This window comes from Carcharhinus amblyrhynchos, chromosome 9, assembly GCF_965287045.1.
Source record: "Carcharhinus amblyrhynchos chromosome 9, sCarAmb.v2.hapA, whole genome shotgun sequence".
Taxonomy (NCBI): Eukaryota; Metazoa; Chordata; class Chondrichthyes; order Carcharhiniformes; family Carcharhinidae; genus Carcharhinus; species Carcharhinus amblyrhynchos.
Genome location: NC_137332.1, coordinates 42,205,306 through 42,230,504, shown reverse-complemented (window position 1 = coordinate 42,230,504; position 25,199 = coordinate 42,205,306). Strand labels below are relative to the sequence as shown.

The 25,199-nt window shown below is 40.1% G+C and overlaps 1 protein-coding gene across 5 annotated transcripts in view; it reads left to right on the top strand.

Moving 5' to 3' along the window:
- patj (PATJ crumbs cell polarity complex component) overlaps window positions 1-25,199 on the top strand; it is a 359,514-nt gene that overhangs the window by 32,081 nt on the left and 302,234 nt on the right. For all 5 annotated transcript variants that reach the window (XM_080195514.1, XM_080195515.1, XM_080195511.1 and 2 more), the window contains 7 exons: window positions 1,486-1,574; window positions 7,709-7,838; window positions 9,084-9,200; window positions 12,072-12,148; window positions 16,009-16,065; window positions 19,891-20,025; window positions 22,257-22,418. In XM_080195514.1, the coding sequence (XP_080051640.1) occupies window positions 1,486-1,574; window positions 7,709-7,838; window positions 9,084-9,200; window positions 12,072-12,148; window positions 16,009-16,065; window positions 19,891-20,025; window positions 22,257-22,418 (767 nt within the window). The remainder of the gene's footprint in view (window positions 1-1,485; window positions 1,575-7,708; window positions 7,839-9,083; window positions 9,201-12,071; window positions 12,149-16,008; window positions 16,066-19,890; window positions 20,026-22,256; window positions 22,419-25,199) is intronic.

The following is a 25,199-nucleotide window of genomic DNA, read 5'->3' as shown; positions in this document are numbered from 1 at the left end:
CGTCAGATGTAAATGAAATTGCAGACTGAAAGTAATGTGGTTGTCTTCTAATCAGCGTGTGACTTTGAACAGAATGCTGAGTTGGATGAGTGAGGGAATCTTAATCTCTTTCTAAAAAAATCTAATTTATTTTGCATTTAGTATTTAATATCTAACCTAAATTTACTGTTTAAATTCTAAATTTCCTCCAAGCCTTAGCAGGAAAATACTAATTCTCCAGTGGAGAGCAGTAGAAGTTAGTTAATTAAAAAAACTAGCTTGAACTGGTTTCTTTGTATCTGGGGCTGAACAAAGTCTTTAGCTTCAGAACATATAAATACAGGCCTCTTAGTGTGACTTAGCACTGGAGTGTGACTTTGCACAAGAGTGCTGGGAGTTGGGTGAATGAAAGAGTTGGAAGAAGAGGGGAAGGAGATACTCCTTTGCTTTTTTCTGACTTGTTCAGATTTTATGCAGAGATCCTTCAAAATGATCTGGACAGGTTGGGTGAGTGGGCTAATCAATGGCAGATGCAGTATAATTTGGGCAAATGTGAGGTCATTCACTTTGGAAGCAAAAACAAGAAGGCAGATTACAACTGAATGACTGTAATTTGAGAGAAGAGAGCGTGCAGCAGGACCTGGATGTCCTTGAAGGTAAGTATGCAAGTGCAGCACGTGATAAAGAAGGCAAATAGCATGTTGGCTCCATTTCGAGAGGTTTTGAGTACAGGAGCAGGGATGCGTTGTTGCAATTATTCAGGGCCTTGGTGAGGCCACATTTAGAGTATTGTGTGCAGTTTTGGTCTCCTTTTCTGAAGAAGGATGTCCTTGCTCAGGAGGGAGTGCAGCGAAGGTTTACCAGGCCGATTCTGGGGATGGTGGGACTCGAGTATGAGGAGAGATTGACTAGGTTAGGATTGTTTTTGCTGGAATTCAGGCAAATGAGGGGGGGGCCTCGTACCGACTTCGAAAATTCTAACAGGATTAGACAGGATAGATACAGGGAGGATATTCCTGAAGGTGGGGGAGTCCAGAACCAGAGGTCTGAGGATTCAGAGTAAACCATTTAAGATGGAGATGAGGAGACATTTCTTCACCCAAAGAGTGGTGAGTCTGTGGAATTCATTACCGCAGGAAGTAATTGATGCCAAAACATTGAATGTGTTCAAAAGGCAGCTAGATGTAGCAATTGGAGCGAATGGGATCAAAGATTTTGGGGAAAAAGCAGGATTAGGCTATTGAGTTGTACGATCAGCCATGATCGTAATGAATGCTAGAGCAGGCTCGAAGAGCCAAATGCCCTCCTTCTGCTCCTATCTTCTATACTTCTATGTTTGTTCACCCTGTAGGAATTGGTTCTTATCTCCTTACTACATGAGAAGAAGTTAGCTGTTTGTTGTATAAACATGGGCTGTAGATGGGAAGTAATTAAAATTGGGATGCAAAAGAGACCAGAATTACTGGAGAAGTTACTGAACAAAATAATTTGGTATTATATTTACAGATACCTCTGGTATTTTTGTGAAAAGCATTATACCAGGAAGTACCGCAGAGCAGAGTGGACGTATTCAGGTTCATGACAGGATCATTGCTGTAAGTGACATTTTATCTTGACCATAAGACATAGTAGTGGAATTTGGCCACTTGGCCCATCAAGTCTGCTGTGCCATTCAATCATAAATATTTTTCTCATCCCTATTCTCCTGCCTTTTCCCCATAACCCCTAATCCCCTTATTAATCAAGAACATATCTATCTCAGTCTTAAAGACACTCAATGACTTGGCCTCCACAGCTTTGTGCGGCAAAGTGTTCCAGACTCATCACCCTCTGACTGAAGAAATTCCTCCTCATCTCTGTTTTAAAGGATCGTCCCTTTAGTCTAAGGTTGTGCCCTCTGATTCTAGTTTTTCCTGCTAGCGGAAACATCCTCTCCGCTTCCACTTAATCTAGGCTTTGCGATATCCTGTGAGTTTGAATAAGATCCCCCCTCATCTTTCTAGACTCCAATGACTACAGACCCTGTTCTTAACCATTTCTCATACGACAAGCTCTTTATTCCGGGGATTATTCTTGTAATTGTCCTCTGGAACCTTTCCAAGGTCAGCACATCCTTCCTCAAGTACAGGGCCCAAAACCGCTTGCAAAACTCCAAATGGGGTCCGACCAGAGCCTTACACAGCCTCTGAAGTACATCCCTCCTCTTGTAATCTAGCCCTTTCAACATGAATACTAACATTGCATTTACCTGCCAAACTATCGACTGAACATGCATATTAACCTTAAGAAAATCTTGACCAAGGAATCTCAAATTCCTTTGTGTTTCTTATTCCCAAAGCATTTCCCAATTTATAAAATAGTCTACGCTTCCATTTCTCCTGCCAAAGTGCATAACCTCAAACGTGTCCCCGTTGTGTTCTGTATTGCCACATCTTTGCCCACTCTCTTAATCTGTCCAAGTACTTCTGCGGCCCCCCTGCTTCCTCAATGCTACCTGTCCCCCTACGTATCTTTGTATCATCTGCAAACTTAGCAACAGTGCCTTTGAGTCCTTCTTCCAAATTGCTGTATATTGTGAAAAGTTGCGTCCCAGCACTGACCCCTGAGACACACCGCTAGTCACTGGCTGCTATCCTGAAAAAGACCCCTTTATCCCCACTCTCTGCTTTCTGCCAGTCAGCCAATCTTCTATCCATGCCAGGATCTTATCCTTAACACCATGGGCTCTTAACTTATTTAATGGTCTCCTATGCGGCATCCTGTGAAGGTCTTCTGGAAAACTAAATAAATCATGTCCTTTGATTCTCTTATCCCCTCAAAGAACTCCAACAGATTTGTCAGACATGACAGCCACCCACCCCCCCCCCTCCCCCCCCCAACACTTGACAAAGCCATGCTGACTCAGTCCTATTTTATGCGCTTCCAAGAACTCCGTGGCCTCATCTTTAATAATGGACTCTGTATCATAGTTCTTCATATTTCCTACACTTTTCACTGAATCGTAGGTTGTTCTCCATAGTCAGGCACAATTAATTACTTTGCTATATGAGAGAAGAATGTTGTTCAGAGAATCTTAAGAGCTCTGTGTGCTATTTAGCCAGACAATGTCGTGGAGGTAAAAGCCTTCATAATTGATGGGTTATTTTTCATATCTCGGATTAACATGATTAAAACAGATTACCAAGATTGGATACAGACTCTTTCAGCTTGGGGAAGCAGGCAGGGAGAGAAATATTAATTCCAAGGGGCCATTACATCTGTGACGGTGTCGCACTCTGCTAATACTGCAATGGAAGATCGTGCATAGGTTTGTGCCCTGAAGGGAGACCTTAACCCATTACCTTCAGGCAAAGATGAGAGTCATATTGATGCATAAGAATTGAGTTGAAAGACTGTTTAATGCAGATATATTTTATAACAACATTTCCCTTTCCAGACAGCATCAATGACCAAGTTTACATGGTGTCTATTTTGAACTATTGGCTCATAGAGGCAATATCAATGTTAGAAGGATTTCTATGAAGCATAGAGGTCGTTCACAAGAATAATATTTATTTGCAATAATGCTAATTAATTGTGCAACACACATTCCCAGAATGAGGACTCGTTATAGAAATTCAAGTTGCTACTTTGAAACGTTTTGTGAAAGAAAGAATGAAGTTAGATCTTTCATTAAAACTTGCCAAGGTATCAGAGGCTTGAGTGTTGACTCATGCCAGTGCAAAGTACACCAATGAGAGATTTTTTTTCTTTAAATGAAATTAACCCTTCGTTTAAGAAGAATGCTTTTGTATTTTGCTGATCTTCTGTTTGGTTTTCTGAAACATGGATAGCTATATTGTGATCAAACCCTGTTTTCAGTACTATTCCAGCATCCAATAATTATTTTATTACAGTTTACAATATTATGTTTTGTTCAGTTTTGTTCAATTGGTGATATTTATCCTCACTTTATTCCTGCTTACTTTATTATTGACATGTTTCCCAGTAATATTACAGGTGGGATATATTGTCCAAGCTTCAAGATATTATTTGGCTGGATTAGTTACTGATTTTCTTTCAAATAGCAGTTCTTGTCCCTGTTATTTGGATGTTGTTTTGGTCCAATTTATTATCGTCTGGCTTCTTCTTGCAATGAGCCAAAATAGAGGAAGTCCTAGTTTACCGAAGGCACTGCAGAGGATAATTAAAATCTGGGGCATAGAAAAAACAGCTCCACATGGTCCACATTGCATTACTTTGCACAGCTCAATATACAGTTTAGAAGATAAACTTTTTGTTATAATTGATAAATTGTTTAATCTGTAGAACTAAGCAAAATATAGAAGAAGCAATGGTAAGTTCCAGTGTGTTGAGCATAAAGGCCTGAATCTCTTAAATTGCTGATGCACCTTGGGACCCTGAGGAAGTCCGTCCTCGCGCAAACATGCAATAATTACACAAAATTTAAATTTCCGATTAGCAATTTTACCCTGTTTGGATTGCTGCACAGTGGGACGAGATAGCCATATCCATAGCAACTTGAGCCTGTACTTACCCTAGTTTTTACATACATTAACTTAGGGCTTTCCTTAGCAGGTATAAAGCCTGGAGTGCAGCTCGAAGTAAACTATTTGCAGTACCTAAGGATTCACAACACCACTGATTTCTCTCACCACCACCTGCCCCCCCAACAACACTGGACCCCTCCAAGCAATGTTCACCCCTCTTCTGACAGTGTTCATCCCTTCCCCTTTTCTCTCAATGTTCAGTAGGTGGTAATTTTCACTCCTCTTCCCCCCCCTAGCAAAGTTAACTACCACTGCATCACCCCCACCACTTCTGACATTGTTCATCCCTATCACTCATCCAGTCAGTGTTCACCCTCTCTTTCAGCAATGGGCCCCTCGTCCTTCCCCTCAACCACCTCCCCTGTAACATTTAGCCCCTCCCGATGAAGCTCAGCACTCGTTGCGTCACTGCACACCGAACTTCCCTGCACTGCCCACTTCCTCTCCTGGTGATGATTCCCTCTCCCTACCAATGATGATCCACCCCCTCCTCAACCCAGCAATGCTCATTCCTTTGTTGCAACACACTCTATGGAATCCCTGACACCTGCCAGTCAGGGACATGAGCAGATGTCAGAGTGGATTGAGGGTGAACATTGTTGGGGGTGAATATTGTTTGGTGGAGGGGGATCTAAAACTGTCAGAGGATTGAGCATTTTCTGGATGTTTGGGTTGGGGGAAAAGTTGGTGAAGAGATTCTGCAGTGTTTGAGTTGACAATCCCATTTAAAAGCAGACCTTAAAGGGCATATCTTCATGACAAAAAATGAGCTTGACTCTGCTAGCATTACACTCACCACTTGGCCTCCTCACAAGATTGGAAAGTGTAAAAGACTGAAGCATAAAATGGTACATGGGCATTTTAAATCACAGCCAAAGCTGAAAGCACTCGCTCTGTCATTGACTTGAAAATCTGAGCCAAAATGTTTACATCTTCACCAGTTAAAATTAACGTGGAGAATTGTGTTGAACATCACCCTGGTTGCCTAATCATTTTCTCTGTTGAATAATACCATAAATCCCAGGTGCTCAGATGACAGTAGTATGTTTCGTTTTTCAAGATGCATTTTTTAAAATGTATTTCATAAATTTATATTGCTGATTTACTAGGAGTGATCCAATGTGTTTGCAGCTTATTATTTCTCTAGTAAAATTCTCTAGTAATATTCAAAAGGGAGGTAGAGCGAAAAAACAGAATTATATACCAGGAAGCTTGACAACAGTCGTGAAGAAAATTCTTGAATTCATTATCAAGGACTTTGTAGCAGAGCATTTAGAAAATAGTGGCAGGATCAGACAGAATAGCATGGATTTGCGAAGGGGAGATCATGCTTGACAAATCTATCGGAATTCTTTGAAGATGTAACTAGTACAGTTGACAAGGGGAACATAAGAACGTAAGAAATAGGAGCAGGAGTAGGCCATCTAGCCCTTCGAGCCTGCCCCGCCATTCAATAAGATCATGGCTGATCTGTCGTGGCTCAGTTCCACGTTCCCGCCCTCTCCCCATAACCCTTAATCCCCTCGCTTATCAAAAACCCATCAACCCGCGTCTTAAAAATATTTAGCGAGGCAGCCTCCACCACCTCAACGGGCAGAGAATTCCAGAGATTCACCATCCTTTGAGTGAAGAAGTTCCTCCTCAACTCCGTTCTAAACCGCCCCCCCCCCTTTATCTTGAGGCTGTGCCCCCTAGTCCTACTATCCTTTCTGAGCAGGAAGAGCCTCTCCACCTCTATCCTATCCATCCCATTCATCATCTTATACGTCTCAATGAGATCTCCCCTCATTCTTCTAAGCCAGTCAACGTGGTACATTTGGACTTTCAGAAAGCGTTTGACAAAGTCCTGCACAAGAGATTATCGTGCAAGATTAAAGCGCATGGGATTGGAGGAAGTGTATTGAGATGGATAGAAAACTGGTTGGCAGAGAGGGAGCAAAAAGCAGGAATTAATGGGTGCTTTTCAAAGTGGCAGGCAATAACTAGTGGGGTGCTACAGGGATTGGTGCTGGGATCCCAGTTATTTACAATGTATGTTATGATTTGGATGAGGGAACAATATATAACATCTCAAAGTTTGCAGATGATACCAAGTTGGGTGGGCGGGTGAACTGTGACGGGAATGCAGAGATCCTTCAGAGTGATCTGGACAGGTTGGATGAGTGGGCTAATCAATGGCAGATGCAGTATTATTTGGACAAATGTGAGGTTATTTACTTTGGAAGCAAAAACAAGAAGGCAGATTACTACCTGAATGGCTGTAAATTAGGAGAGGAGAGCGTGCAGTGGGACCTGGGTGTCCTTGTGCAGCAGTCACTGAAGGTAAGCATGCAGGTGCAGCAGGTGGTAAAGAAGGCAAATGGCATGTTGGCCTTCATTGTGAGACGTTTCGAGTACAGGAGCAGGGATGTGTTGTTGCATTATACAGAGCCTTGGTGAGGCTACACCTAGACTATTGTGTGCAGTTTTGGTCTCCTTTTGTGAGGAAGGATGTTCTTGCTGTCGACGGAGTGCAACAAAGATTCTGGGGATGGCAGACTCCTCCTGTATGAGGAGAAATTGACTAGGTTAGGATTGTTTTTGCTGGAGTTCAATCGAATGAGGGAGATCTCGTAGAGACTTACAAAATTCTAACAGGACCAGACAGGATGGATGCAGGGAGGATGTTCGCTACGGTGGACGGGTCCAGAACCAGGGTACCCAGTCTGAGGATTCAGGGTAGATCATTTAAGACAGAAGTGAGGAGGCATTTCTTCACCCGAAGAGTGGTAAGCCTGTGGAATTCATTACCACAGGAAGTGATTGATGCCAAAACATTGAATATATTCAAGAGGTGGCTGGTAATAGCACTTGGGGGAAATGGAATCAAAGGTTTTGGGGAAAAAGCAGGATTGAGCAATTGAGTTGGATGATCAACCATGATCGTAATGAATGGCAGAGTAGGCTCGGAGGACCAAACGGCCTCTTTCTGCTCCTATCTTGTATGTTTCTAGTACAAAATTAATTTGGGCAAATCTTCAGCCATAACTGTTCATGATCTAGGAATGTTCACTTTCTTTAAAAAATGCACCTCAGTACACCTTGTAATAAATTAAGATTGGTCGTTTCATTTTTTAACATTAGGATGTTTCATTTCTAATCTCAGATACTTGTTACCATTTTGTATATTATTTTTAAAGGTTGATGGGGTTAATATTCAGGAATTTACTAATCAAGAAGGGATTGATGCTTTACGAAACACCGGAAAAACGGTAAACCTTAGGATAGCAAGGAGGAAGATGCATGCTGATTATGAATCCTTTGAAAAAGGTAATTTACATTGTACCCTCGTTCTGTTTAAGATGCAATGCAGTTTACAAAATTTTAAATATTTCACTTTTGGTGGAGAAGACAAAGAACACTTTCATTTGTCTGTAATTATAATTCAAATATTTTTTAAACTTAAAAAGAAAGGTACCTGAATGAATAAAATTAGAAATACCCCTCCACAAAAAAAGTAGATTTACCAGCCGCAGAAATGTAATCACCCCGCAATGCAAACTTCAATAGTACAGTACCATGCACTCCGATGTGTAACCTGCCACAGAATCATTTTGCCTTTCTATTTGTTTAAGTGAAAAGATTTCAGAGAACATTCTGTTATTTTTCTATCATCTTCCACAGTGCCTTACTGCAAAATCATCCTTCAATGTCATCCAGTGCATGAACAGCCGCTCTCACATGTTACCTACACAACTTCATTTTTTTATGTAGCTGTGCTACATGAAGGGAATGTATTTGTGCATATCTCATGTGCCTCCTTATTTTTCAATAGTATAATGTTGTCTTATGAAGTATTAGGGGAGATGAATTGCATTTTACATCATAATTACATCTTAATGCTTAGAAGTGTGTGTCATATTTACATCTGAATTACATCTGAACACTTCCATAAAACAGCAATAAATCAAACCTGAAACAGGCATAGAAAGTAACAATTAGTAAGTTGGAAGAATAACATCACTAATTGATGGTCAGTAATCAGCTCCCAATAAAAAGTAAACTTTTTATTGCTTAAGATTGTTCAAGAAATCATTTTGGCTACCATCCTGTTTGCTCAGAATCTAAGAAGCATAGAATTAAAATATATGCAGCATATTAAAAAAAAGTACATGATTCATAAAATCTTAAGAATAGAAAAAACATAAATCTGCTTAATTATATTTCAAAATCTTCAGAAATTGAAGTAATTGATTTGTTTCACTTCATAGAGGGCTCCCAGTGGCACAGCTCTTGTTTCCACATGATTCATTGAAATCTTTGTTGATTTTTTTTCATTAGATGATGCCAAATGTTATATAGAAGAGTGCATACTGCTTCCAATTAAAGTTATGTTTTTCTAAAATGGCCCTCGTACAAAAAAGAAAGTGAACCCATATTAACATAGAATGATTCTATGAACAATATATGGAGGTTCTAAAAACAACTATAATGTTGAGGGGCTTATAATGCAGATATATTAAATGGTTTTAATGTACATAATTTTAAGAATACACTCTCCTTCCTGTTTTGCAGCTGAGCCGGATTATGTAACTCATGTGACAAATGCAGTGACCTCTGAAATTAGCATTCCTTCTATGATTAAAGAGCCGGCAAGTGCAGGAGTGAAGGAACAGGAAGATACAAATGATGGTATGTTCTGTGGAATGAGGCCTCATTCCATAGATGTGAATGCAACATTAGGGCTGAAGCTCCAGTGAAATGCTGACAGTGCACTGTGCTAACAGAGTGGCTATCCTTCTGATAAAGGATCAGACCGAGGACCTCTCTATCCTTGGAGGTGAAGTAGGAGATCCCATTATTTTGAAGAAGAATAGGGGAGCTCTCCCCAATTTCCTGACCAATATTTTTTCCTCAACCGACAACACTTAGTAGTATGTAAGGCAAATATAGATTTCCCAATTTGTTATTTTTTTCCTCCCTCACTCCCTTACATACAATATAAATTTTTATGTCAAAGCTTTTTGAGATTTGTCCTCTTGTTTTCCAATGAAGGAAGTCTGAGTAAGTTGTGCTTAAAACTGAAAAAAAAATCAGTTCAGCATTTGACGCTGATGCACCGTGGGAAATTAAATACATTGCACCATCAAATTGCGCAATTTAAGTTCAGTTTGCAGAATCAAATCTGGACAGAAGTATTAATTAGAGTGTGAGAAACATAGCTGTAAATAGAGATGGATGGTAAGAGTTTCTATAGATATTTAACTAAAAAAAAAGTTAACAAAGTGAACATTAGCCATATGAGACTGGGTTATTATCTATATTGTAATGAAAAGTAAGAAGATGGCAGATGAATTGTCTCCTTTTGTCTCCTATGAAAACAGATACAAAAATTTTTGTTAAACATCTTTGTAATTTCTTCATTCCCCATGACAATTTCTCCTGTCCCTGATTCTAACAGACCAACATTGACTTTAGCTACTCTCTTTCTATATACCTATAAAAGCACTTGCAAGCTTCCTATTCTTTCTACTAATCCTGTATTTATCTGTACTGAACTTCCATCAGTTACTTGCCCATTTTACAAGTTAATTGATGCTTTCATGTAACTTTTTGCAGTCCCCTATATTTGCTGCTCCTGTCAATTTGGTGTTCTCTGCAAATTTAGCACTAGCTCCAAATAAGATTACAGCTATGGATTATAACTGTAACTTGAACTTGCATTGTGAACTGTAAGCAGACGTGAGCATGGAACTATTAAATTTCAGGCAGAATTTGAGACGAGGAAGCATCATCCCTTTCTTCTCTCTCAATAGCTGCAGCCATAAACCCTGTGTCTTAAACTAAAGCCATTATCCATAATAATGGGGTAGCTATCTATACTAATCAGACAGGTTTCTTTCGAGCATGATGATGTTTTTCATAATCATATGAAACCACATAGTGATTAACTTTTTATCCCCATGACAAGAACATGGCTTTTATGTTCCTTGATTTAATTTTTTTGGCTCATTTAATAATGTGATCCAACTGGAAAGGTTGAGAGCTGCAAATCATTGTTAAACAGTCGCAGGTTGCCATTCCCTACACTAGATCATTTAGGAGTGAAATAAGGAAGCACCTGTTAACAAAAGTAAATGCAAAATACTCTCCCCCAAAGGGCTGTGGATGATTGTTCAGTTGAAATTTTCAAGGCTGAGACAAAAGATGTTCATTACATAAAGGATTTCAAGAGATATGGATCAAAGGTAGATATATGCAGCTGAAGTACAGATCATTCATAATCAAATGGTGGAATAGACTTCAGGGGCTGAATGACCGATTCCTGCTCTTTGTTCCTTTAGCTTTGAATGCACACACCAGCAGAATTTTGATAGCTTGTATCGTGCATTTGGTGGTAATCAGTCTAAAGATTGCTGCGATAAATCAATATTATAAGTTATCCAGGCTTTTGAGAGCACGGGCTTTCATGGAGATTTTACAATGACTGCTACCTATTCATATTGTTTGATGAGATGTTTTATGAGTTCATTTGTGATCGAAGTCGACAATATATTTCAGCTTTTAACCCAGCAGTGACGGTTCTGTTCAACAATGGGGGGAGGGGGTGCTACACTTAGATGCTCTGTTGTTCAAATCAGATATTGCATTGAAGCTTTGAATCCCTGCCCAAGTGAATGTGAAAGATCCCATGGTCCTATCAGAAGGGAAAAAAAGTCATAACTCCTGACAAACATTCCTTCTAAAACGGCACTTTCAAAACAACATTAATTGGTTATTCAACATTGCTGATGCAATCATTTACAGTTTTGGGAATAAAAGCAAAATACTGCAGATGATGAAGATCTGAAATAAAAACAAAATACTGGAAAAATCCTGCAGAGTGTTTAGAAAGAAATTCTAAAAATAATTGGAGAATTCAAGTTATAATTTTCTTTGAAAATCATGATTCCAAATGCATCCTGTACTCCTCCTGTTTTATCATTTTGAGATTAATGCTGAATGTTTTCTGTGCTGAATGCCACTGAAGGAAAAAAATAAAAAATCAGCCCTCTGAAATTTTACTAATTTATAAAAATATTCTATTTCATATTTCATATTTTGCTTGCTATGAACATAACATTTTTCATTGCTTCTTTCTATTGTGTTTCTGGTTTCTGGAACACTAATTCCTGTGAAATCCACTCCAGTATTATGTAAATACAAGAGTCAGCACAACGCACAAGAAAATGAATCACATCATAATATGCACAGAAAGTTAACTTGATGCACGTTTGTCCTTGGGGTTAGTAGACTCACACCTCAGTGTCAGTAGCCAGTTCAGGAACTCTGTGGAGAATCCTTGATAGGTACACATAATTCTAAAAAGAACACAGAACACTCCTAATTAAAGTTGAGCACAACTAGAAAAGTATTTGTTTAGAAATGTTATATAATATTTCTCATGTAGCACTTACTGCTATTGTAGCAATTGCAACTGGATGAATTTGCTCGCTATTGATTTATTTTATAGGTTATATATAATTAATAACAGCAAATTAACTTGACGCATTTTAATTTTAGGATTTGAACCTGTTCCAACAAGAAAAGAATTGAAATCCAGATGGGAATATTTGTTGGGACCACAGTATGAAGTGATGGTATGATTTTCTAGCATCATTCTAATTGACAAGGATTTAGTATGAGAAAACAATAATACTATGCAATGAAATCAATGATGATAAATATTTTTTATTTTATTTGAGGAAATCGTAAAATATAGTTTCTATTTATAAGTATAGTCTGATAAGTCAACTTAGTCAATGTGCCTATATTAGGGAGAACCATGATTTCAATGGAAGTTGAATAGATTTTATGAATGCTCTTCTGAACTAATTCGAGTAAATTCTGAAGGGAGGTGGTGATGTAATGGTAATCATAGAATCATAGAACCGTACAGTGCAGAAGGAGGCCATTCAGCCTTAGCCACAACACTGGCATTTACCTGGCAATGTGGAAAGTTGCCAATGTATGTCGTGTCCAGAGACCCAGGTTAATGCTCTGGTAACGTGGGTTCAAATCCCAACATGGCAGTTGGTGGAATTCAGTAAATAAATCTGGAATAAAAAAGCTAGTCTTGGTAAAAGTGATTATGAAACCACTGCCGATTGCGATAAAAACCCACGTGGTTCACATCCTTACCTAGTTGTCATTCTAGAACCACCAGTGCTGGACATTTCAGACAGCAGTTGTCAAACTGCTACAAAGTCTATAAAAAAGAATGAAACTGACCCAGCCCTTTTGACTCTCCAAAATACTCCTTACTAACATCTGGGGCTTGTGCCAAAATTAGTCAAACAACAGCCTGACATAGTTATACACCACCATCACCATTCTTGTGTATCCCAAAATCCCATCTTCACATTGAGGATACCCTCCATCATGTTATGTGGCACTAGCATTGTAGAAAACAGATCTAATAGTTCAACTGGGCTTTCATGAGGTACTGGGTGCTAACGGCAGCACCAAAATTGTACAATCTGTAATCTCATGCTCCACCATATCACCCACTATGCTAGCATCATTAAACCAGGGGATTCAATGAAGCGTGCAGGAGGGCATGCCAGGATAGCACCTGGCATACCTTAAAATGAAGAGTCAAAATGGTGTAGCTACAACATACGACTACTTGCGTGGCGAAAAGCATGTCATAGTTAGAGATAAGTGATTCCACAACCAGCAGATCAGACCTAAGATTTGTAGTCATGCCACATTCTGTCGTGAATGGTGGGAGACAATGAGACAACTAACAAGAGAAGGTGGATCCATAAATATTCCCATCCTCAATGACAGGGAGTCCAGCACATCAATGCCAAAGACAGGGCTGAGGCATTTGCAACAATGTTCAGCCAGATTTGCCAAGTAGATGATCCAATCGTGGTTCTCCTCCCAAGATCCCCAGGATCACAGGTGTCAGTCTTTAATCAATTTGTTTAACTCCTGGTGATATCGTGAAACTGTAGGAGTCACTGGATACTGCGAAGCCAATGGGGCCTTACAACATTCCAGCAATAGCACTGAAGCCTTGTGCTCCAAAACTGGCTGCATCAATAGCCAAGCTGTTCCAGGACAGCTACAACACTGGCATTTACCTGGCAATGTGGAAAGTTGTCCATGTATGTCCTGTCAATAAAATGTAGGACAAATCCAACTCGGCCATTTGTCATTTAATCAGTCTACTCTCGATTATCAACAAAGTGGAACATCGACAGTGCCATCAAGCTGCACTCAGCAATAACTGGCTCACTGATGTTCAGTTTGGGTTCCACCACCCCGACGCAGCTCCTGTCCTTATTACAACCCAGTCCAAAATGGACAAAAGTGCTGAAAGTTGGAAGTGAGGTGAGCGATTGCCTTGACATCAAGGTAGCCTGTGATTGAGTGCATAATCAAGGAACTATGCCAAAACTAGAATCAGTGAGAATCGGGGCAAATCTCTCCGTTTGTTAGACACTTATCCAACGTAAAGGGAGATGGTAGTCATTGTTGAAGGTCAATCATCTCAGTTCCAAGACATCAGAGCAGGTGTTTCTTATGTAGTGTTCTAGGTCCAACCATCTTCAGCTGCTTTGTCAATGATCTTCCCTCCACCTTAAGGTCAAAAATGAGATGTTTGTTGATGATTGCACCATTCCTGACTCCTCCGGTATTGAAACAGTCTATCTCCATATATGGCAAGACATGGACAACTTTCAGTCTTGGGCTCATAAGGGGCAAGTAATATTCATGCCACACAACTGTCAGGTAATGAGAACCTCCAACAAGAGAATTTAACTATCTTCCCTTGTTATTCGATGGCATTACAATCACTAAATCCCCCACTATCAACAATCAGAGGGGTGCCATTGGCCAGAAACTGAGCTGGACCAGCCATGTTATGGTTACAAGAATAGGTCAGAGGCAGGAATGTCATAGAGAGTAACCTGCTTCCAGATGCATGTTCACCATCTGCAAGCCACGAGTCTAGAGTGTGATGGAATACTATGCATTTACCTAGATGAGTGCCACTTCAACAACATGCAATAAGCTCGACACCATCCAGGACAGAGCTTGCCCCTTGATTGGCACCCCATTCACCACTTTCAACATCCACTCCCTCCACCATCGATACATGGGGTTAGCAGTGTGCATAAGATGCACTATCACAACTGATCTTCAGCAGTACCTTCCAAGCCTATAACCTCTACCACTTGAAAGGCAGGTGAGATAAAAGCAGCTAACCACCATCTTCTCAAGGGCAATTAGGGTTGGGTAATAAAAAATACTGCCTCAACCAATGATGTCCTCATCCTGTGAAGGAATAAAGAAAATATCTTGTTTGAAGTGGATTGCATTCAGATTTATAAAAGCAAGATACTAGAAATCAGAAATAAAAATGCAAATGCTGGATTAACACAGAAATATGGCTGTATTTGTGCACAGAAACAGAACCTATAACCTGGTTGTTGTTGGATTCAGATTAACTTCTAGTATGGAGACCTGTATATTCCAAAAATAGACAACCAGAAAAACTGAATTGATATTTTATAGTATCAGTAAATGCTAAATGTAATGTTGCAAGGAAAATTATTTGCTGCTGATGATAATTGTTTCTCCAAGTTATCTTTCTCAGCTTTCACATCCTTGGTGATTTCAATTCCCCTTGTCTTCGATTCACCATCTTTTTGTACTCCTTAAATTCCTTTCATTATAATAAACTCTCCTATCTGAAATCATGGTTATCCCTTCAAGTTTAGCATCTCCTCAGCATCCCTAGTCTGAGCACTGACAAAGCTATAAAAAATTAAGGTTAGAAATGAAGAAGTAGTTTGCAGTAATAGAAAGATGTCAAGATTTTTCCTTATTGAGGGATGGAGTTCATGACAGCACTTCTGAAGTGGAGGTGGACAGTGCCTGAGCAAGGGAATCACTTAATATGTCAGCTAACGTAAGACCAGGAGAAGAGTTGGATATAATGATTAACACATCTATGATTTCATCACCATATTCTTTTAATACTTAATTATTTTAATGAGGTAAAAACTATTAGGTCTTGTAGATTTATTTTGATTTGATTTATTGTTGTCACATGTATCAGTATACGGTGAAAAGTATTATTTCTTGTGCCCTACACAGACAAAGCACACCATTCATAGAGAAGGATCTATCTTATCTGTCTTAAGTTATATTATTTTTTTCCACTACTAGTTTTTTTTAAACTGCATTAAGTCCAATAAGTTCTTCTCCTTGAGTTATTTTCAGCTTTTTTTAATTCTCTCCAAACAAACTCAGAAGCATGATTTTATATGTATATGTTTCATAATTGAGAATATTCCCTCCACACAATTAAGACTCTAACTTTGCTCAGAATGTTGATCTGCAACATTCATGAATAATTAGGTTAATATACAAGTGAAAATGTAATGTTCATATGCTGAGTTCAGCCAAATTAACTCTCACTATTTTTCTTACTTATGCTTAGATACTTAATTTGGACATTGAGACATATGATGATGTGGAACTGCAGAAATACTCCAAGGTAATGACACTCAATACTTCCAAAGCTTTAATGCCTGAAATAAGTAATTTTTTATTTTGTTTAAGAATTGTCCCATTTCTCTGCCTTTTCATTGAGTGAAAGTTTTAAGTTGATGACTTGAAGAGCAAGATCTTCACTGCATCCATGAGAGCAGTGAAGATTTATAAAATTCTCAGAAAAGGCAGGCATGTGGTGTTATGGTGTCAGCAATAACATGAAAAGATATTGTGACATGTGTTTTACCAGGCGAGTAAAACAACTTCAGATGTCACTTTTTGGTGAAGGTGTAACTCCCAGAATAAACTTGGTAGATTGCTGTGAATTTGTATGAATCAGTAGGACTGTGTGGTTATTGGATATCATTCCAAATTTCATTTGTTGTGCATACAAGCTGTAATACTGAAAAGCTGAAGAATATTGGGATATCTACAATGACCTGGTACAGTGAGATTGAAATGCTATTCATGCACAATAGCCGACCCTGAGAGCTCAGTTTGACTAATTGCTGTTCTCAGACTTATGTGAGGGAGCTGCACAGCCAACAAAAAAAATTCTGAAAGAAGAACACCATTTTCCTCTTTCTAAAATTGCAGAACAACTCCAATTGCAGCTACATTTAACAGCTGAGTTAGCGGTACAAAAAGATTAAGCATACAGCAGCAATTGTGGATTGTGGTCTGAAATAACATAGAAAATTGACAAGTCAGGTTGTTTAAAAGGCTGAATTGTAATGTCCAAGTTTCTTTAACCAACCATATTGAGTTACAGCTATAATCTAGTGATCAAGAAACAATTGAGCTTGGTGAGAGAAAAAAATCCAAGAATTAGTATAACAATAAAAGACAAAGATGCGATTCCAATATTATATATCATTCAGACAGATATTGGTTGTATCAAGAGTATACCTGCCACTGATTTTCAAGTACAAAAGTGAATTGATGTGTCATCAGTTACCAAGTGAATGTAAACCTTACAATTGCGCTGCTTAAGGACTTAAAGTAGCCACTCCAAATGATACTGCCACATCAGTTCCAACAGCAGAAATACCAAACCTGATGTGAGAATTTCTAATTTACAAATCTTACTTGCCAATTATCTGCCCTATCGTATCCAAATCTTGATGCATGGAATGCTTTATTATTTGAGAGGCTGAGTGGAACTGAACAGTGTGCAATCATCAGTTCTGACCTTAGGGTGGAGAGTTAGTCATTGATAAAGTAGCTGAAGATGGTGGGGCCTAGGACACCACCTGAGGAACTTCTGTAGTAATGTCCTGTAGCTGAGATGGTTGACCTTCGAGCAACAACCACAATTATTTCCTTTGTTCGAGACATGATCACAACCAGAAGAGAGGTCTTTTGTCTGATTCCAAATTACGTTAACTTTGCCTGGTGTATTGACACCATGCTGGGCAAAATGCTTGATGTCAAAGGCAGTGACACTCGTTTCATCTCTGGAATTCTGTTCTTTTGCCCATGCATGGAGCACAGCTGTGATGGTGTTTGGCTAATCACCATTTTTTTCTGGTTACAAGGCTCATGGGATTCATGTTGCCATGGAGATGGAAACCCTTCCCCTTTCAAAGCCTAAGGTATCTGTGAAACTCACAGGCAAGGTTGGTCTGCCAGGATCCATGACAACTGGACTCAAGATGCTGTGGTTCACTAGAAGGCAGTGTGGGTTGAAAAGGGGTACCCAAACTAAGCATTGATGAGCAAGTTATTAGTGAGTAAGTGTTACCTGAAGGTGAAAGTTGTGAGAAAACCAATTCATTGCAGAGTTCATGAGTAGTTCCCAACAGGAAGCAATATAGAAGCTGAATAATCTCCACCCCCTTGAGGAATCTTTGCACCAAAGTGCAGTTTGGATGTATTAGTTTCAACTAGAAACAAGGGATTATATGATGGTAAGTATAATAAAGTTCATCTCCATTTTTAAGAAAGCAGCCAGAAGACTAGAATATTTATTGTTTATTTGGATATTTGCTCGATTCTTCCGTGCAACTGTTTGTTATGATCTCCATCGAGATGGATAACTTTTAAAAATAAATATGAACTTCCTGTTAATCACTGAACGAATGACACAACAAGATTTCATGTTTTAAGACTTTTAATGTAATAAAAGACTAAACATTATTTTTATAAGCAACTTATACTTTAAACCTCAAAATAAACATTCCTCATTTTCTTTTCACATAACTGAAAATGTATTTCACAAATATACTCTGTCTTTAATAGACATTAAATTCTTGTACAACAATGACAAGGTGTCCCTGAAGATTGACTTTTGCCCTTTGCTTTCACAGCCTGGGAATTTTTAATTTGTCATTCACAGTGAGGTTTTCTTCTCCCAGAGATTATTTTTCTATCTCATGCTACTCCTCTGTCTTGTTTCAACTAGTCACAATGCAAGCAGGAGCTTCAACCCACACTCCTTTCTAGTGAATCACAGCATCTTGAGTCCAGTTGCTGCTTTCCCTGTCATGGATCCTGGCAGATTAACCTTGCCTGTGAATTTCACAGATACCTAATGCTTTGAAAGGGGAAAGGTTTCAATCTCCATGGCAACATGAATCTCATGAGCCTTGTAACCAGAAGGAAATGGTGATTAGCCATCACCGCAAGTTCAACACATTTTATTTTGCAAGTAAATGGACAATTTGAAGTTTATGACCCAATATTCTCAACATGTTTCTTGGACTTTGGGAAGTCACAGTTTATCCGCACTTAGCACATATGCTGCTGCCATTGTTTCCAAGTGTCAAGATGTTGCACCTTTTTCCTAGAAATATAACCCCTAACAAACAAACCACTCAGGCTTGTGTCGGATAGTGTTCAGAATAGGTTATGTGACCCCCCCGCCCTTCATTATTTTTGTTTTTAAATTAATGACACAGTCCCAAAATATCACAAACTTTAAAACCTCATTACTGTAACTTATTGCAAAAATAATATCAAAACCTATAAATTTAATGAAAAATCAAAATAGTTTGGTCATTTGGGCAGGATGTTCCAGCAATGCTGGCCCTGAAATAGGAAAAGCCACCCAAGGTCAAAGGATCTTTCAATGTCTGCCCCTCGCCCACTACAATCCCTGTGAGGGTGGAACAGGAAAATTTGCCCCTATATGTTTTATTGTGTATTGGAATTTAAAAATGATAAGACTAATTTACGATCAAAGTTTCGGTTGAAAGGTGAATCTTTGTTACAAAATCCTATTTACTCTTGAGAAAGAAGAAGAAATATGCATTTGTAATAAAATCTTTAATGGCCTCAGTGTGTCCCCAAGCGTTTTAAATTTTACAAGATGAACTTTTTGAAATTTAATTGCCAATTGTAATTTCGCTAACTTGCACATACCAGGGTCCCATAGCCCTAGTGAAGTAAATGTTGGATTTATCCATTTCATATGTTGGTATAAAAGTTGACAGGGCACCAGAAGAACTCCTCTGCTGTTCTTTGAATAGTGTTCTTGATGACTTTTATGTTTTCCTGAAAGAGAAGACATGTTCTTTGCTTATTGTATCATCTGAAAGACAGTTCCTCTGACAGTGCAGCATTCCCTGAATGCTACAGTGAAGTGCCACTTAGTTTATGTGCTCATATTTCCGTACAAGTGCTTGAAGCCATAACCTTCTAACTCTGATTTGAGATTGTTATAAGTGAGATAACACTGACACCCAAATTTTCTTTAACTTCAGTGTTCATGATGCAACAAGAACATGTAGTGACGGGACAGAAAAACATTGATCTTAGCTGAGTGGAAATCTTAAACATTGACAATTTTGTGTATTGATCCTCACATTTGACTTTTGTTTTAATTTAGCTGTTACCAATTCATACCTTGAGGTTTGGAGTGGAGCTGGACTCATTTGATGGACATCATTACATATCATCAATTGTTCCTGATGGGCCAATAGGCCAAACTAGATTATTACAATTACAAGATGAAATTTTAGAGGTATAGTTTTTAAAAAAAAGTTATTCATGTGATATCACTCTGTGGTTTGGTAATGATTAAATCTTTCTTTTAGGTCAGATACATTTTTGTAGCGTTGCTGTTCTGCAAAGTCATGTGACAATCACATTATCAGAGCAGAATCAAGTTATCACAGTTACTGTTAACTATTTGGTAGTTTCAGGTGTGTAGTTTTATGAAATCTTTGATCATAATTCTAATTGTTTAAGTCCAAAGAGCCTTATCAAGGGAAAGAAAAATGATTCCAGGCATCCCACAATAAAGTTTTTTTTTAAAGTTTATTTATTGGTGTGACAGGTATGCCCCAGGGGTCGGTGCTGGGGCCTCAGCTATTTACCATTTATATAGATGATCTGGAGGAGGGAACCGAGTGCAGGGTGTCGAAATTTGCTGATGACACCAAGATTGGGGGAAAGGCAAATTGTGCGGAGGGTGTGGAGAGTCTGCAGAAGGATCTAGATAGGCTGGGCGAATGGGCCAGGAAATGGCAAATGGAATTTAATGTTGGCAAGTGTGAGGTGGTCCACTTTGGTAGGAAGAATGGTAGGAAGGACTATTACTTACGTGGCGAAAAACTGCAGCAGGCGACGGTGCAGAGGGACCTCAGGGTCCTTGTGCATGAGTCGCAAAAACCCAGCTTGCAGGTGCAGCAGGTGGTCAGGAAGGCGAATGGGATGCTGGCCTTCATAGCGAGGGGGATTGAATATAAAAGTAGGGAGGTCTTGCTGCAGCTGTATAGGGCATTGGTGAGGCCGCAGCTGGAGTACTGTGTGCAGTTTTGGGCGCCGCACCTGCGCAAGGATATTTTGGCCCTGGAGGGAGTGCAGAGGAGGTTTACTAGGCTGATACCGGAGTTGAGGGGATTGAGCTATGAGGAGAGGCTGAATAAACTAGGCTTGTACTCGTTAGAGTTTAGAAGAATGAGGGGAGATCTCATTGAGACGTATAAGATGATGAATGGGATGGATAGGATAGAGGTGGAGAGACTCTTCCCGCTCAAAAAAGACAGTAGGACTAGGGGGCACAGCCTCAAGATAAAGGGGAGGCGGTTTAGAACGGAGTTGAGGAGGAACTTCTTCACTCAAAGGGTGGTGAATCTCTGGAATTCTCTGCCCATTGAAGTGGTGGAGGCTGCCTCGCTAAATATTTTTAAGAAGCGGGTTGATGGGTTCTTGATAAGAGAGGGGATTAAGGGTTATGGGGAGAGGGCGGGAAAGTGGAACTGAGCCACAACAGATCAGCCATGATCTTATTGAATGGCGGGGCAGGCTCGAAGGGCTAGATGGCCTACTCCTGCTCCTATTTCTTATGTTCTTATGTTCTTATATTAACATTACAATGAAGTTACAGTAAAACCCCCTTGTCTCCATACTCTGGTGCCTGTTCTGGTGCACTGAGGGAAAATTTAGCATGGCCAATGCACATAACCAGCATGTCTTTCAGACTGTGGGAGGAAACCAGAGAACTCAGAGGAAACCTGTGTAGACATGGGGAGAATGTGCAGACTCCAAGCTGGGAATCAAGCCCAGGCCCCTGCTGCTGTGAGGCAGCAGTGCTAACTACTGTGCCACTGTACCACTCTATGTAGTATGATGTATGTTGCTATTTATGAAAGTTTAGGGTGATGTTTTGCCTTTTGCACCATTTTCTAATTTTCTTTTGCTGCTGGTTGAGTCATACTAATTGGTCAAAATTAATATTGAGATTTGTTTTACTGCGTCGAAGAAGAACGCTATAGTTTTCATCATAAGGAACCCAAATTTTGTAAGAGTTAGTTGCTGATAAAGTTGGCTAAACTGTCAGCCTTCGTTGTTCCTAATTTGACAATTAGCTATGGAGGAGGAAATTTAAAGTAACACTATCAAGTTATTGAAATACCACTTTTGAGAGAATAAGCAGCACACTAGTGGAGTCTCTCAATAGTCCTGGTCCTGTCACTTGATGACTAATGTAAATTGCAAACTGATCATTTGTGGACTGAAGTTTAGTGATTTACGTCTGTATGCCAAGTGCATAACATCAGAAAATGCTATGTGATGTAAGAATTTGTACAAGTGAAGTTGAATGATAACTTGCAGGTATGTTTTGTGTATTCTGGTAAATTTTTAGAAGCATCTTGAGGAATAAAAACTAATTCTATTTTGATTTCATCATTTAAAAAACTCTATTAAATATGACATATAGGGGAACTAAAATATTTGACTGCCTTTCAGGTGAATGGAAAGCAGCTGTATGGAAAATCGCGACGTGAGGTGGTTTGCTTTCTGAAAGAGGCTGCTGCTCCTTTTACTTTGGTCTGTTGTCGGCAACTATTGGAGAATGATAAAGAAATCCCTGTGGATGAAGCCAGTGTTATGGACAGTGCAGCTTCCCAGGTGAGTTAAAAGTCATTAAGACATAGATGTTTATCCTGCATGTTGATGTGATGCATCTGATGTGTAGGTGAAGAGAGGTTAGCTTACTTCCCACTTTCAATGTTCTTATTTACTTTTCATTTTTAGCCTGCAGCATTGGCCAGCAATAATGCAAAAAGGAGAATGTCTCTCCCTGTCAATGCACTCTGCTCCCCTGTTGTGTTCCTTGTAGCAATACAAAGAAACCTGGTCGACCATGGTTCCAGGTTAAAGCTTCAGAAGAACTCGGAGGAGGTTTGACCCCCCAGACGTTCAAAGTGTGCAGACCCTCTGGCATGCGGATGTGCTGTGGCACTCGTGAACAAACACCCAGCTACTGACGAATAGCCGTCTTCTGTGTATCCTGGGATATCAGTGAGGGAGCAGACCCTGACATAAAATCTATTTTGGAGCCCAAATGTGAACTGCTGTCTCAAAATGTCATCTTTCTGACAACTTGTGCAACCGAGTTGCTGCCAAATGTAGTTCTTTGCATTCCTTGAGACCCAACAGGAAAGGTCGAGGCAGGGACCTTGACATTTGGGCTGCTCAGGATTCGTGGAAGCTTTGTCCAGGCTTGAACTCTTGAGAGGATACTCCTATTTTGGCTCAAAACATTCACACAACTTTGCAGCCTCTTTTTTTTTGCAATTTTCCAGCCTCCCATCCATTGACTCTGTCTACACTTCCCGCTGCCTCAGCAAAGCAGCCAGCATAATTAAGGACCCCTCGCACCCCGGACATTCTCTCTTCCACCTTCGTCTTTTGGGAAAAAGATGCAAAAGTCAAAGGTCACGTACCAACCGTCTCAAGAACAGCTTCTTCCCTGCTGCTGTCAGACTTCTGAATGGACCTTTGATCTTTCTGCACACCATAGCTATGGCTATAACACTACATTTTGCACTCTCTCGTTGCCTTCTCTGTGATTGGTATGTTTTGTCTGTATACTGCGCAAGAAACGATACTTTTCACTGTATGTTAATACATGTGACAATAATAAATCAAATCAAAGACAGTACCTAAATGTGATGGGCCCAACTTGATTAATGTAAAGAATGGGTGCTGCAGGTTGTCTCTCCTCAACAAATGAACTGAATACCTTACATCAGACAAACAAACAAAAATAAAGAATCTGCTAATAATTTATTGGCAAACTGGAATCTCAGGACCATGTGCATGGGACTGAGAGACAACTTGCAGCTAGTGGAAACATGCATAAGGCAATTGTGATCAATATGGAACTTGGTAGACTGAACATCGACGATGCTTCCTGACAAAAGGTAACGAGGAGATTCTCCCAGCCTGCTGCACTACTCTAGCAGAGAAGTGGGTTGGGAGAGATCAGCGGCGGCCGTGCAGTGGGCTTCCTGCTGGGCACCATGGCCTCCACTCATCTCCAGCTGCCAGATTTCCGGCGTCATCAACTCCGTGCTGGGAATTGGCACAGAGCTGAATAAATCATTTAAATGGAGATTTGTGTCTCATTAGCAGTTCTGGAACAGAAGTCTCTGGGGCTATGGGGCAGCGAGCGGGACTGCAGGGGGGTGGTGAGAGGAGCGGGAGATTGGGACTATCGGCGGGGTGGTGGGTGGATCTAGGTCGAGGCAGGGAGGTCAATGATCGGCTGGTGGAGGTGGAGGCGTCTTATGGCCAATGACGCGGAGTTGTGGAGCTGGCCAGTGATTGAGCTGGCCAGCAACTGGGAGACAGGCAGTGCAGGGCTTCTGCGCATGCGCCGATCTCAGCGTTGACAGATCAGCACGTGCACAGCGGCCTGCTCAGCTTTTTCAGCAGGTTTAGGCCCCGCCCCCTGTACAGTGGGAATCGGCCCTGTGATTCATGCTAAGGCACTCTGTGCATCACAGAGTGTGGGAGATTCATTTTGAAAATCCTGCTGAAAGACCAGCGGGATTTACTTCAATTTTTACGCAAATTTGGCGCTTAAAATATTTTTGGGAGAATCTCACCCAAGGATCTTCAAGAGTGGACTACTGTAAGAACAGTTTTACATCTTTATCCAGCATGGAAAAAGTTCAGAAGGAAAGTGTGGGTAGGATGTGGACTTCATTGTAAGAAGCTCTCATCAGAACAACTCCTTCCAGCCACAAATAATTCAGAATGTGTTCTCTGTATCTGCCTTTCAACTCAGAGGGCTACTTAACATCTAGGCTCCAAACCTCTGCACCATTACAGAGATGTGAGGAGCTTGATACTGCAGTGGCTGAATTCTCAAATCAGCACATCTTTAGCTGCTGGATGATTTTGATGAAAAAGTGGGTGCAAACTATGAATTATGGCCCTCCTGCTGCAGACATCCTAGCACATTAAAGATAACAGAAAATTGACAGTGATTGCTTGAGCTTTGCTGCTACCAAGAACTTTGTGTTACTAGTACTTTCTTTCAAAACAAGACATGCACAAGGTGGCCTCGAGGCATCTGAGGTCAAAACATTGACATCAGCTGAACCTGATCATTGCCAGATGTAACTTTCTCAACAACATTCTCAATATGCACAGCTGCCACAGACTGCAATACAGATGCAAATCTTGGAAGGTTTTTCACTCAAAGCAGAAAGACCATTCTTGTATCAAAATCAGCCATACCGCCTACCCACATAAGAATTGGCAGTTTCTCAACTGAATTGAGTAGGCAATTTCTGGCATTCCCACACAAGAAGTAGAACAAACCTTGAGACACCATTTTTAAGAAGGCAATCTCAACATTTGGGAAGCAAAAGCTGAAAAGTGCTGACTGAGGCTAAC